Source organism: Chrysemys picta, chromosome 4 (assembly GCF_011386835.1).
Source record: "Chrysemys picta bellii isolate R12L10 chromosome 4, ASM1138683v2, whole genome shotgun sequence".
Taxonomy (NCBI): domain Eukaryota; kingdom Metazoa; phylum Chordata; order Testudines; family Emydidae; genus Chrysemys; species Chrysemys picta.
Window position 1 is genome coordinate 62,151,918 of NC_088794.1, and position 15,534 is coordinate 62,167,451.

Sequence of the window (15,534 nt, forward strand, 5' to 3'; positions counted from 1 at the left end):
TGCACTGGAGACAGACACACACTGGGGGCAAACGCACCCACTGGGCTCCACACACTGGGGGAGACACACTGGGCACACATACACATGGCGGGAGACAGACTGGGCACACACACTAGGCATGCACACACACAAACTGAGCACACACACACACTGGGGAAGACACTGGGCACATACATACACAGGCGGAGACACAATGAGCACACACACACTAGGCACGCACACAAACTGAGCACACACACACTGGGGGAGACACACGGGGCACACACAGACACACACAGGGAGATACGCTGGGCACGCACACACACTAGGCACACACACATATGCACACACTGGACACGCACTGACGGTGACAGCTCTCTTTGTTTGGGGTCTGACTCCGGACTGGCCTTGGGCACCGCCTGCGCTGGACACGGCTCTCGCAGCCCTGCAACAGGGGCCGGGTTAAGCCGTCCCAGGAGGAGGGGGCGGCGGGGCTGGAGCTGCCGCTGTCGGTCGGGTTCCCTGCGCCGCCGGGCCCGGAGCGGATCGCTCCGCCTGCCCGCCGCGGCCCGTGGCACCACCGGCCTCCTGGTGCTTCCAGGGGAGCGGGAGGAGGATGGCGAATGGGGGCCCCCGACCCGCCTGGCCCCTGCTGGCCATGCTGCTCTTCAGCCTGACCGCTTCTCTGGGTAAGAGCCTGGGCCGGGCATGGGGGCGGGCCCGGGGGGTGAACTCAGAGCTGGGTATGGGGCGGCTGGGGCTGGCTATAGGGGGTGAATTCAGACCTGGCACTGGAGCATGGAGAGCGTGGGGCTGGGTTTGGGGCCGGGTGAGAGCGTGGGGATCGGAGAGGCAGTGTGGAAATGGAAGTGTGGGAGTGGGGCTGTGCAGGATGAAAACTACGGGGGGGGGGCAGCAGGAGGGGAGAGCATGGAGTTGGATACAGGTGAAGAATATAGGGGAGAGAGCTGGGGGGCTAGATGCAGGGCAGCAGGAGAGAGAGCTCTGGTCTGTGTGCAGGGAGCGTGGGGAGTGCTGAGGTAACTGGGGGGACATGAAGCAGAGTGCAGGAGAGAGAGCACGTGGGGCATGCTGCAGTAGAGGGGAGTGTTGGGTTGGGTGTGGTGGGGAGTGTATGATGGGTGCTGAGGTAATGGGGGATCATGGGGCTGGGTGTAGGGGGAACGTGTGGGGAGTGGTGAGATAATGGGGGGAGCACGTGGGGGTGCTGAGATAACGGGGGAGCATGTGAGGGGAGCTGAGTTAACGTGGGAATGTGGGGTTGATTGCGGGGAGGAGTGAATAGCAGTGGTGGATTAGCCACTGGACTAACAGGGCCTATGCCCAGGGGTCCTGGCCAATTGGGGAGCCCTGGAAAAATGGTCACCCCTGTGCCCTGAACCAGCTCCCTGGCAGGAGTGCCAGGTGGGGGGGTGGGTGGGATGGGGCATGCCCACATGCCCCGATCCCATTTCCCCAGCAGGAGTGCGACGGGGGGAGGGACTGCAGACGGAAAGGGTGGGGGGAGAGGGCCTCCACTTGCTCTGGCCCAGGGCCTCACAAAACTGTAATCACCCTGTGGTGTGTGGGGGGTGCTGAGGTAACGGGGGAGCATGGGGCTGGGTGCAGGTGGAAGTATGTTTGGGGTGATGAGGTAACTGGGGGGGAGAGTGTAAGGTTGGGTGAGGGGGGAGTGTATGGCAGGTAATGAGGTAACTGAGGGAAATGGGAGGAGTGTGTGGGCGGTGCTGAGGTATTGGGGTAACGTGGGGCTGGATGCGGGGGGGAACATGTGTGGGGTGCTGAGGTAATGGGGGAACATGGGGCTGGATGTGGGGGGAGCGTGTGTGGGGTGCTGAGGTAATGGGGGAATGTGGGGCTGGATGCGGGTGGGAGTGTGTGTGGGGTGCTGAGGTAATGGGGGAACATGGGGCTGGGTGTCGGGGGGGAGCGTGTGTGGAGTGATGAGGTAATGGGGAAACGGGATGGGTGTGTTTGGGAGCGAGGACGACCTGCGGGCAGGATTCAACCTGGGACCTCTGGAGCTAAATGCCTGAGCCTCTACTGCAGGGGTGGGCAAACTATGGCCCGGAGGCTACATCTAGTCCTTCAGACGTTTTAATCCAGCCCTCGAGCTCCAGCTGGGAAGTGGGGTTGGGGGCTTGCCCTGCTCCGCGCGTGCCATGACTCTGCGTGGCTCCCGGAAGCAGCGGCATGTCCCCCATCTGGCTCCTATGTACAGGGGCAGCCAAGGGGCTCTGCACACTGCCCCCACCCCAAGCGCCATCCCCGCAGTTCCTATTGGCTGGGAACCGCGGCCTATGGGAGCTGCAGGAGCAGCACCTGCGGATGGGGCAGGGCACAAAGCTGCCTGGTCATGCCTCTGCTTAGGAGCTGGAGGGGGGACATGCCCTGCTTCTGGGAGCACCTTGAGGTAAGCACCACCTGAAGCTTGCACCCCTGAGCCATTCCCCCACGCCCCTGCCCGAGCCCTGATCCCCCTCCCGCCCTCTGAACCCCTCGGTCCCAGCCCGGAGCACTCTCCTGCACCTCCAACCCCTCATCCCCAGCCCCACCCCAGAGCCTGCACCCCCCCACACACCCCAACCCCCAATTTTGTGAGCATTCATGGCCCACCATCCAATTTCCATACCCAGATGTGGCCCTCGGGCCAAAAAGTTTGCCCGCCCCTGCTCTGCTGCATGAGCTAAAAGCCACATGGCTCTTAGCTAAGGCTGTAGCAGACTCATCAATCTCTAAGTGGTCTCAGTTCCACTAGAGCAGTGGTTTTTAAACTGGGGGTCGTGACCCAGTACTGGGTCACAGAATGTAAAGTACTGGGTCGCAGTGGCTCTGGTCAGCACCACTGACCGGGCTGTTTAAAGTCCCGTCGGCAGTGCTGCCCAGCTAAGGCAGGCTAGTCCCTACCTGTTCCGATACTGCGCTGCGCCCCGGAAGCGGCCAGCAGCAAGTCTGGCTCCTAGGCGGGGGGCCATGGGGCTCAGCGCGCTGCCCACGCCCCAAGCACCATTTCCACACTCCCACAGGCCGGGAGGTGTGTGGGTTACACTAGCAGTGTCATGCTGCTTACTCTTGGTGTCTGCATGTATTGTCCAGCTTTAACACATCTCATATTTGTTATCGGTTTAAAGTTCTATTGCAAGACCCTAACTGATGCTTTATTTAGTTGCTCTGCTTTCCGTCTTCCTACCTCTCTCTTAGGACTGGTCTACACTGGGGGGTGGGGGGGAATCAATCTAAGATACTTCAGCTATGAGAATAGCGTAGCTGAAGTCGACGTATCTTAGATCGACTTACCTCCCATCCTCACGGCGCGGGATCGATGGCTGCGGCTACCCTGTCGACTCCACTTCCGCCTCTCGCCCTGGTGGAGTTCCGGAGTCGACGGGGAGCGCGTTCCATGATCGATTTATCACGTCTAGATGAGACGTGATAAATCGATCCCCAATAGATCGATTGCTACCCGCCGATCTGGCGGGTAGTGAAGACATACACTTATTCTGCATTCTTCCAATCTCTTCCTCTTTTATTGGTTTCATTGCTAGAAGTTAGGAGAGACTTGTTTAATCTTCACACATGGTTTTAATATACAGGAATAGGAAAATCAGGTAAGTGAGAATATAGTAATGGATAAATGAACACCAGAAGATAGGCATATGGACAGCAAAAGGACTATGCCAAATCCTGCTAAGAAGTTGAGTGAGGTCAGAGAGAAAACAATTGAGATGTTTTTGTGCTAATGCGAGGAGCCTCGGCCATAGGCGCCAACTTTCCCCGGCGCCGGTGGGTGCTCGTGCCCCCCGCCCTGTCCAGACTCCACCCTTTCCCCGCCCTGTCCCACCCGCATTCCAACTCCTTCCCCAAAGTCCCTGCCCCAACTCCGCCCCCTCCCTGCCCCTATTGGACCCCTTCCCCAAATCCCTGCCCCGGCCCCACATCTTCCCCGAGTGCGCAGCGTTCCCCTCCTCCTCCCCCCTCCCAGCCACATGAAACAACTGTTTCGCAGCGCAAGCGCTGGGAGATAGGGGGAAAAAGCGGGCACATGGCGTGCTCAGGGGAGGAGGCGGAGCAGAGGCGGAGGTGAGCTGGGGGAGGAAGGGAGCTGCCGGTGGGTGCTGAGCACCCACCAATTTTTCTCCATGGGTGCTCCAGCCCTGGAGCACCCATGGAGTCGGTGCCTATGGTCTTGGTGACAAAATGGAGGAATGGGAACTATTGGTGAAGGGCATTATAGGGATAACAGAAACATGGTGGACTAGCACTAATAGCTGGAAGACAAGTGTTGAAGGTATGTGTTGTTAAGGGGGAAAAAAAGGGAAAGGTGGTGGTAGGGCCCACTTATTTCTGGATGTGATAGCTAACAGATTTCTTCACCAAGTAGTCACTGAACCAACCTGAGGCGATGCTATTTTAGACTTGGTTTTGGTGTAAGTAGTGAGGACAGTATAGAAGATCTGGTTGTAGAAAATAACGCTGGATCAAGTGATCACAAGTTGATTCAGTTTAAATCAAATGGAAGGATAATCAAAAGGATAATCAAAATCAGGTCATAACTAAGGTTTTCAATTGCAAAAGGGAAGAATTTGATAAATTAAGGGAACTAGTTAGTGAAATCAACTGGACTGTAGAGCTCAGGGACTTCAATGTGGAGGAGACTTACTTTTTCTACCTTTGACTTAAAGAAATTCCATCTGAAATTTGCATCCCAAACAAGGGCATAAAATTTGTAGGGAAGGACTCCAGATCTAACTGAATGAATAAACACTTCAAAAAGGATATCAGGAGTAAGCAGGGGCCTACAAAGAATGGAAGGAGGGATTGATCAGCAAAGAAAGCTCTGTTTTGGATATCAGAGAGTGTAGGAATAAAGAGAGTTGCTGGAAGTGAAGCTGAATTAGAAGGAAAATAAAATAAATAGTAAAAGGTTCTTTAGGAAAAGAGTGGGGCTGCTATGCAGTGAGGATGAGGTAGAGAGTAAGGATAATCTAGGTATAGCTCCAAAACTAAATGAATAATTTGCCTCAGTTGTCAATAATAACGGTGATGTAGAACATGGGTAGAGCCCTGTGCAGATAAACAATTTATATCCATGGATATAAAGCGGATATCCGTGGATTTGCAGGGCTCTAGTGACAACGAGCGAGACCAGCAGGGCCATGCCCGGCAACTGGGCCAGGAACTGCAGTGGCGAAAACAGCAGCATGTTGGGCCGTTGCTCACAAGAGCCAATGCCCAGCCCAGGCAGCTCCTCCAACGTGGCTGTATCGCCCCCAAGCCTGCCCACTAGGGTGGGCACCAGTTCCCCGGCAGCTATCCCTGTTCACACTAGTGTGTGCAAGCAGCTTGCACGTTCCTGGACAGGAGTGTGTATCTGCGCAGGGCTCTAAACATAGGGGCAAAGGCAGGACGGCTGATGGGAATGAGTATATAGAAATGGAAACTACCAAATCCATGGAGGAAGGAAAACATAGAGTTTAATGCATTCAAGTTGGGGGGATCTCCAGACCAGAATACAGAAAGAACTGACACATTAAAGTGCAAGTCCAGTGGCAAGGATTTGTAATTAATGATCAAATCGGGCTAGTACTATATGATTGGAGAATAGCAAATGTTGTAGACCTATATTTAAGAAGGAGGAGAAAAAAGTAATCCAGAAAACTACAGGCCCATTAGTCTGACCTAAATAGCATGCAAGGCTTAGGAACAAATTCTGAAAGAAAAAAATAATTAGACATGGAGGTAAATGGAAAATGGAATAAAATACAACATGGGTTTACCAAAGGTAGATCATGCCATACTAACTTGCTATCTTTCTTTGATAAGATAACTAATTTCTTAGCCAAGGGAAATGCAGTGGATCTGATCTATCGGGACTTCAGTAAAACATTTGATATAGTACAATATGGGAAATTATTAGTTAAGATGGAGAATATGGGGCTTAGTACAAGCATTGTAAGGTGGGTAAGGAACTGGCTAAAGGGAAGCACTATCAGGGTACAGCGAAATTACTAGTGGAGGTCCTCAGGGAGTTAGGACAGATCTTATTTAATAGTTTAATTAATGACCCTGGCACAAAAAGAGGACATGAGCTAATGAAATTTGCTGGTGACACAAAGTTGGGAGACATCACCAATACAGAGGAGGATCGGAATATTGTAAAGGAAGAATTGGATGACTTAGAGGACTGGAGAAATAGAAATGGAATGAAAGTCAATAGTACAAAGTGCAAGGTTATGCACTTAGGGACTAATAACAAGAATTTCTGCTGTAAGCTGGGACCTCATCAGTTGGATATGACAGAGGAGGAGAGACCTGGGTGTATTAATTGATCACAGGATGACTATGAGCCACAAATGTGATGCGGCCGTGAAAAAGGCAAATGCTATCCTAGGATGTATAAGGTGAGGCATTTCCAGAAGAGACAGAGAAGTATTAATGCCATTGTAGAAAGCCCTGATAAGACCTCATTTGGAATACTGTGTGCAATTCTGATCACTCATGTTCAAGAAAGATGAATTTAAAGTGGAACAGGTGTAGCGAAGAGCTACAAGGATGATCAGGGGAATGAAAGGCCTATATTATGAGAGAAGGCTGGATGAGCTTGGCTTGTTTAGTCTAGCACAGGGGTTCTGAAACTGGGGGTTGGGACCCCTCAGGGGTCGCGAGGTTATTACATGGGGGGATGTCATGAGCTGTCAGCCTCCACCCCAAACCCCGCTTTGCCTCCAGCACTTATAATAGTGTTAACTATATAAAAAAATGCTTTTAATTTATAAGGGGGGTGTAACGGGGTGACTCACCGGCGCAGCGCCTCCTGTTGGTTGTCCAGGGAATTAGCTTTTCCAGCTCCGGAGCGCCCTCTACTGGCCGATGTCCTGCTTGCCGCTGGGCCCTGTGTCCCTCCCAGACCCCGGTTCCCCTTTACATTGGGTGCTGCCCCTTGGCAGTACCCCCTCAGATCTCGGTCTCCCCTCCCCAGGGAACCCCCAACCCCCTATCCCCACCTTGCCTCAGTGGCTACTGCCAGTCACCATCTAGCCCCTGGTCACTGGGGCAGACTGCAGTCTGCAAAGGCCACTCATCATTGGCAAGGGGTGTTTGGACCTGCTGCCTCTGCCTACCCTGGGCTGCACCTCTGCAACTCCAGTACCCTTCATGGCCTTCCATCAAAGGCCTGCAGCCTGGGGGTTTTCCAGGCTGGAGCTCCCCCAGCTCCTCTAGCCTTCCCCCAGCCCTGCTCCATTCTAGATGCTCTGCTCTGCTCTGCTCTGCTCTGCTCCCAAGCAGCCAGGCCCGTCTCTCTCTACTGCCAGAGAGAGACTCTGTGTGCTTCTGGCCCACTGCCCTCTTATAAGGGCCAGCTGGGCCCTGATTGGGGTGTGGCTGCATCTGTGGCTGGTTCCCCAATCAGCCGAGGCTTTCTTCACAGCCGCAGCCCTCTCCAGGGCTGCTTTCAACCCCTGTTCCTCAGGAGTGGGGCAGCCGCCCCACTACAGGGGGTCACACTCAGAGGCTTTCTATGTGTAGGGTAACCAGATAGCAAGTGTAAACGATGGGGATGGGGGGTAATAGGTGCCTATATAAGAAAAAGCCCCCAAAATCGGGACTGTCCCTATAAAATCGGGACATCTGGTCACCCTAGCTATGTGAGAGGGGTCACCAATACAAAAGTTTGAGAACCACTGGTCTAGCAAACACAGGCTGAGAGGGGATCTAGTTGTTCTCTATAAATACATCCGGGGTGGGGGGGCAAACACCAAGGTGGGTGAAGAGCTGTTGAAGCTAAAAGACAATGTTGGCACAAGAAGAAATGGGGATAAACTGGCCATGAGTAAATGAAGACTGGAAATGAGAAGGAAGTTTCTAACCATCAGAGGAGGGATGCGATGGTCTGGAACTGCCTCCCACTAGGAGCAGTGTGGGGGGCAAACAACCTAACTCATTTTAAATTGGAGCCTGATAAATTCATGAAGGGGATTATGTGCTGGGTTTGCCAGCAAGAGCAGGGACTGGACTAGATGACCCAAGAAATCCCTTCCCATTCTATGTCCCTATAATCTGAGCGGACACCAGGACCTGGTTTGTTAAAGGGGAAGAATTCTGGATATGTGGTCACCCTAAACCAGGGGTTGGCAACCTTTCAGAAGTGGTGTGCCAAGTCTTCATTTATTCGCGGTAATTTAAGGTTTCACGTGCCAGTAATACATTTTACATTTACAGGGGCCGGCGGATGGAACCCCAGACTGGCAGCGGACTGAGCGGACCGATGGCTGGGATTCCAGGCCGGCAGCAGGCTGATCCACTCAGCCTGCTGCTGGTCTGGGGTTCCATCCTCCAGACCCTGCCAGCCGAGGTCCCCGCTGCTGGCCCCGCTCAGCCCGCTGCCGGCCTGGGGTTCCGTCCATCCAGGCCAGCAGCGGGCTGAGTGGGGCCGGCAGCCGGGACCTCAGGCCAGCAGCAGCATACCACAGTAAATCAGCTTGCGTGCCACCCTTGGCACGTGTCTCATAGGTTGCCGACCCCTGCCCTAAACATTAGTGCAGAACAAAAAATAAGGGAGTACAGTCCCTGGTTTCAGAACCCAGTTTTCTCTAGTACAGTGGTCACCAACCTGTTGATCGTGATTGACTGGTCAATCCTGGGGACTCTCCCAGTCAATCGCGATCTCCGGCTGCGGTGGTGCAGCAGGGCTGCCTGCCACTAAGCCAGGCTCCCTTCCTGCCAGGGCCCCACGCCGGTCTCAGAAGTGGCCAGCATGCCCCCATGGCCTGTGTTGGGGGCAGGGGTCTCCACACGCTGCTCCTGCCTGCAAGCACCACCCCCACATCTCCCATTGGCCAGGAACGGGGAACTGTGGCCAATGGGGGCTTTGGGGCGGTGCCTGCAGCGAGGGGCAGTGCACAGCGCCACATGACCCCCTCCACCTCCCCACCCGGGGCTGCAGGGGCACGTTGGCCCCCGGGAGCAGTGTGGGCCTGCGGCAGGCAGGGAGCCTGCCTTAGCCTCGCTGCGCCACTGACCGAGGTAAGTGCCGCCTGGTGGGAGCCAGCACCCCGTACCCCTTCCTGCACCCCTCACCCCCTCCTGCACCCCAAGTCCCTGCCCCAGCCCTGAGCCTCCTCCCAGAGCCAGCACCCTGTACCCCCAACCTGCACCCCAACACTGTGCCCAAGCCCTGCCCTCCCTCTCAGAGCCAGCACCCCACACCCCCTCCTGCACCCCAACACTCTGCCCCAGCCTGGAGCCACCTCCTGCATCCAAACACCCTCCCAGAGCTTGCACCCCTCATCCCCTCCTGCAGCCCAAGCCCCTGCCCCAGCCCTGAGCCCTGTCCCAGAGCCAGCACCCCAAAACCCCTCTTGCACCCCAACCCCCTGCCCCAGCCCTTACCCCTCTCAGAGCCAGTACCCTGTAACTCATCCTGCACCCCAACTCCCTGCCCCAGGATCAGCCCAGAGACCCCTCCCACACTGTGAACCCCTCGGCCCTAGCCCAGAGCCCGCACTCCCTCCCAAACCCCAAACCTCTGCTCCGGCCCAGTGCAAGTGAGTGAGCGTAGGGGTGAGCAAGTGACAGAGAGAGGGGAGGATGGAGTGGGCGGGGCTTTGGGGAAGGGGCAGGGTAGATCTTGGGTTGCCCTTAAATTCAAAAAGTGATCTTGGGCATAAAAAGGTTGGAGACCACTACTCTAGTATATGGTTGTAGTATTGAAACAACCAGAATATGTTTGAAAGTGCTATTCTATTCTACTTATCTATGTGGCTGGTTTTTTTGTTTTTTTCGCTTAAAAGTCTCATCCATTTCCTTTGAGGCTAGAATTTTCATACCAGATATGAATAATGTTGAGAAATTGCAATAAAATTAGTTTGTTCCTTTTTGAATTGTGTGAGTAAAAACAACCTTTTTGTGCATTTGTTCAGTTATGTTTTTGCATTTGGATAGCTAAAAACAGCTTTTTTGAGGGGTCCAAACTACTTCACTAAGTTTGAGAAACTTTGCTTTCAAGAGAACAGAGTTCTGAATGTTTGAAAATCTTGAGTCTCAAACCCAACTTTTTTTGAGTGTGTACAAACCCCATGCACATGCAAATTTTGGAATCTAGACCATCACCAGTGTTTTAAACATGTGCACATAGGGTGTGTGCATGGGCACCAAACTTTCTCAAAAGCAGGCCTTGATCTTCATATGTACACTATTATATTTTCCATAATAATGATACTCAACAGCTTGCAGCCAAGAAACTCAAAGCATTTCACAAATATTAGTTATGATTTACAACCTCTGGGAGGTAGTTAAGTTTCATTATCTCCATTTTACAGATCAGAAGCACAGAGGACAAAAGATTTGCTCAAGTTAAGTGGAAGAGACTATAACCCTGGTCTCCTGACTCCCACAGCTATGTTCTAGTTACTGAACCAGACTGCCTCTTTTCCAAGGCCTGAGGTCCAAATGATTGCACTGTGATATTGGATTTTTCTGTGGTTCCAGACCTGGGGGAAGTTTTGTCCCCGCAGATCTTTCTGGATAGCAGACAACAAGATTCTTTCTTCTAATGAATGAAGAACCTTCCTCAGTAGTCTTTTCCTGTAGCAAAAATATCACCCCACTTAACTGTTCTGCTTGTCACCTGTGCTCAGTGTTATAGATGTTAATGCTAGTGCTCTAAGAAACTCTCAGTTATTTTGCAAATGTGACAAAGCAATGTGTGTGGGATGAATAACTTATGGGAAGCACAAGACACTGCAATGGAAAAAGTTGTTGGGAAGAGCACACAGTATCTATCCCTTGGCTTCAGGTTGAAGGAACAGGGTTGTGTTGGCTTGAATGGGCAAGACCTCCCTGTTGTTAAAAACTAGGAAGTGCTGGTTGTGGTTAGTGATTGGCTAGGAGTCCTCCTTAGAGACAGACTCCGTGGAGCTGATGCAAGTCTGGGAACACATACTAGTAAGCAGAGACTGAGATTGGGGAAAGTAAGTGGAATGCAGGGCCGGCTCTAGGCACCAGCAAAACAAGCTGGTGCTTGGGGCAGCACATTTTTAGGGGCGGCATGGCCGGCGCCAGAATGCCGCCCCTAAAAATGTGCCCCGGCCGCCCTAGCTCACCTCCGCTGCTGCTGCCATGGCGCCCGAAACAGCTGATTCGCGCGCCGCTACTCGCCCTCCCTCCCAGGCTCTCAAGTCTGGGAGGGAGGGAGGGAGGGAGAGCAGCGGTGCGCGAATCAGCTGTTTCGCACGCCGCCGCGGCTCGGGGTCTCCCCCTCTTTACCAGGCTCTCAAACCTGGGAGGGAGGGGGAGATCCCGAGCGGCTCTGCAGAGGGATGTGTTTGTTTGAGAATGGACTTTATGGCTCCCGCTAGAGACTCCTGCTTGGATGCCCAGCTGTTCACCTTCGATGACCACCTCAGAGTGGAGAAGTGGAGGCCTGTGGCGGGGGGTTTGGCTGAGAGGGAAGCAGGACCCTCAATCCCTGTGGTAGAGGGCAGTGGGAGACAAGGTCACAGGAAACGTATGAGAAGCTCTAAGCCAGAGCCTAGATGTCTGGTCTCAATTCCTGTGGCTTCTCTTGCAATCTCTCTGCAAGAGGAGGGGTCGGCGGATAGAGATCCAAAGTGGAACAATTATTCCAGAATAAAATCACTTTAATTCCAGAAGGAAGCAACCACACATGGAGTTATATCAGCATAGCTATAGGATATAATTATTCTGCTATAGTTATTGTGACCAGGGTCCCAGGGGGGCCACACTGAGATTGCTCAATCAGGGCAAACTGCAAAAAATGGGACAGACGATCCCCAAAACTGGAGGTTATTTCTAATAATTAGATTCACCAATCCAGCAACAAAACAGCTTCTGCAATACCTTCCTGGTTACCCAGAAGCCAAAAGCCACAGTTTCCTTAAACTGTCCAGCCTTGGGCTCCCACCCAGACAGCTAAGTCAAATATGATGAGGATTATTGAAAATCTTGTTCATCATATAGAAAGTTCTACCAATCCCAAAGGGTCGGACACTAAACTGGGAGGAGCTGTAGATACGCTGGAGGGTAGGGATAGGATACAGAGGGGTCTAGACAAATTAGAGGATTGGGCCAAAAGAAATCTGATGAGGTTTAACAAGGACAAGTGCAGAGTCCTGCACCCAGGACAGAAGAATCCCATACACTGCTACAGACTAGGGACTGAGTGGCTAGGTAGCAGTTCTGCAGAAAAGGACCTAGGGGTTACAGTGGACGAGAAGCTGGATATGAGTCAACAGTGTACCCTTGTTGCCAAAAGCTAACAGCATTTTGGGCTGCATTAGTAGAAGCACTGCCAGCAGGTCGAGGGACGTGATCATTCCCCTCTATTCGGCATTGGTGAGGCCTCATCTGGAGTACAGTTTTGGGTCCCACACTACAAGAAGGATGTTCAAAAATTGGAAAGAGTCCAGCGGAGGGCAACAAAAATTATTAGGGGGCTGGAGCACATGATTTATGAGGAGAGGCTGAGGGAACTGGGATTATTTAGTCTGCAGAAGAGAAGAATGAGGGGGGATTTGATAGCTGCTTTCAACTACCTGAAAGGGGGTTCTGAAGAGGATGGATCTAGACTGTTCTCAGTGGTACCAGATGACAGAACAAGAAGTAATGGTCTCAAGTTGCAGTGAGGGAGGACTAGGTTGGATATTAGGAAACACTATTTCACTAGGAGGGTGGTGAAGCACTGGAATGGGTTACCTAGGGAGGTGATGGAATCTCCTTCCTTAGAGGTTTTTAAGGCCCAGCTTGACAAAGCCCTGGCTGGGATGATTTAGTTGGTGTTGGTCCTGCTTTGAGCAGGGGGTTGGACTAGATGACCTCCTGAGGTCCCTTCCAACCCTGATATTCTATGACACATTACCCACCAAGTCAGTGAATATTTCAGATCTTACCCAAAGATTCACTTATAGCATATTCTTATTAACTAAACTAAGATTTATTTAAAAAGAAAAGAGAGAGAGAGTATATTGATTCAAAGATCATTACACATACAAATATAAATAAAGTTCTTAGGTCAGTTTCATAGGAGAGAGATGGTGAGCTTTAGGGTTGCAAAAAAAAATTTCAGAATAAATTCCACAGGTTATAGTCCAATGTCCAAAATCACGGTGACCCAGACTGAAGCTAGGGACCTAAATCTTGCGACTCAGACTTCCCCTGATGAAGCTTAAGCAGATCTGAGATACAGGATCAGGGCCCAGGAGTTATTTTTATAGTTCTCTAGCAGCCTCTTGACAGCAGGTGAATAAAAGGTGAATCATTGTGGCTTTGAAGTAGACCTATTTCCTAAACATCACCAGTAATTACACTACATGGATTCACCAAGGACAAGTCATGCCTGACCAACCTGATTGCCTTCTATAATGAGATAACTGGGTCTGTGGATATGGGGAAAGCAGTGGACGTGATATATCTTGACTTTAGCAAAGCTTTTGATACGGTCTCCCACAGTATTCTTGTCAGCAAGTTAAAAAAGTATGGATTGGATGAATGGACTATAAAGTGGATAGAAAGCTGGCTAGATTGTTCGGCTCAACAAGTAGTGATCAATGGCTCGATGTCTAGTTGGCAGCCGGTATCCAGTGGAGTGCCCCAGGGGTCAGTCTTGGGGCTGTTTTTGTTCAACATTTTTATTAATGATCTGAGCCCCACCGGCCCGGGTCAGGCGGTCAAAGCCCAAGGGCTTCAGCCCCAGGCAGGGGGCATGTAATCTGAGCCCTGCTGCCCAGGACTGAAGCCCTTGGGTTTTGGTTTCGGCCCTGGGCAGTGGGACTTGGGCTTTGGCTTCAGTCCTGGGCCTCAGCAAGTCTAAGCCAACCCACTTTGGGGTCCTGACTCACAGTTTGAGAACCACTGCTCTAGTCTATCTAGCATGGCTTTGCTAGCTATTTATAAGGAATAGCCCTAATTACCATTTACATACTTTCCCAATATGTCTTTGAAGGTAGAATTTGAGTCATTTAGCCTGTGAGTTGCTTAACCCTTTCTGGCTTAACGTCCCAGCTGTACTGAACAATCCCCCCATGTAGACAAGCCCTTACAGAGATGTTTCCCTTCGAGTCTCACTGCTGTAGCTGTGGCCCACAGAGGCGCCTGGTCTAGGGTTGCCAACTTTCTACTCGCACAAAAAACTGAACACCCTTGCCTTGCCCATTCTCTGAGGCCCCGCCCCCCGCTCACTCCATCTCCCTCCTTCTGTTGCCTGCTCTCCCCACCCTCACTCATGCGCTCATTTTCACCGGACTGGCTCAGGGGTTGGGGTATAGGAGGGGGTGAGGGCTCTGGCTGGGAGTGAGGACTCTGCAGAGGGGCCAGAAATGAGTTCAGGGTGTAGGAGGGGGGTTCAGGCTGAGGCAGTGGGTTGGGATGCGGGAGGGGGTGAGGGCTCTGGCTGGGGGCATGGGCTCTGGGGTGGGGCCAGGGATGAGGGGTTTTGGGTGCAGGATGGGGCTCTGGAGTGGGGCTGAGGGGTTCAGAGTGTGGGAGGGGGCTCCTGGCTTGTGCAGGGGGTTGAGGTGCAGGTGTGTGTGCAGGCTCCGGCTGGGGGTGCAGGGTCTGGGCTGGGGATAAGGGGTTTGGGATGCAGGAGGGTGTTCTGGGCTGCAACCGAGGGGTTCAGAGGGTGGGAGTGGGAGCGGGGCTGGGGTGCGGGGGGGGGAGGACTCTGGCTGGCGGGGAGGGCTCTGTGGTGGGGCTGGGGATGAGGGGTTTGGGGTGCAGGAGGGTGCTCTGGGTTGGAACCGAGGGGTTTGGAGGGCGGGAGAGGGATCAGGGCTGGGGCAGGGGGTTAGGGTGGGTGGGGGGGTCAGGGGTGCAGGCTCCGGGTGGCGCTTACCTCAGGCAGTTCTTGGAAGCAGCGGCATCTCCCCACTCCAGCTCCTACGTGGAGGTGCGGCCAGGCGGCTCTGCGCACTGCCCCATCTGCAGGAGCTGCGGAGCTGGCTCTTGGGGTGGGGGCAGCAAGCGGAGCTCCCTGACTGACCCTATGCTTAGGAGCTGGAGGGAGGACATGCCGTTGGTTCTGGGAGCTGCACAGACCCTTAGCCCCGCTGTGCCACCGACTGGACTTTTAACGACCCGGTCAGCAGTGTTGAGCAGAGCCGCCAGGGTCCCTTTTCGACCGGGCGTTCTGGTTAAAAACCAGACACCTGGCAACCCTAGCCAGCTCTGAAGGCCCTTCAGTGTAAGAGAGAGGGGGCAATGGGCCCTGGGCCTTTGTGACTCACTCCTTTCTTCCCCCAGAAGCCCATCACAGCCCAAGTTTATCAGCCTTCATGGAGCTCTGCAAAGCCCACGTTATCTTCAGGCTCATGAAGAAACGGGGGCTGGGTAAGGCTGGGGTGGGATTCTGGGGGTCGATTCACTCCAGTCACATTTCTCTTGCCACTGTGTGTCTGAACTTATCTAGAAAGGAAAGACAGGTCTGTTTATTTTAGTGTATTTTTTAAAAAAAATCAAGGACACCAAAGCCTGAGCAATAACTATTATTACACAGTATACTTTAAATCAGAGGTTCCC

General features: G+C 52.9%; 1 protein-coding gene across 2 annotated transcripts in view; it reads left to right on the plus strand.

Moving 5' to 3' along the window:
- The window catches only part of SHISA4 (shisa family member 4), a 62,976-nt gene continuing 47,442 nt past the window's right edge, over positions 1-15,534 (plus strand). Inside the window, exon 1 of one of the 2 annotated variants that reach the window (XM_065595128.1) lies at positions 1-668. In XM_065595128.1, coding sequence (XP_065451200.1) covers positions 596-668 — 73 coding nt within the window. In that variant the 5' untranslated portion in view covers positions 1-595. The remainder of the gene's footprint in view (positions 669-15,534) is intronic. The other variant, XM_065595129.1, reaches the window with a different exon arrangement.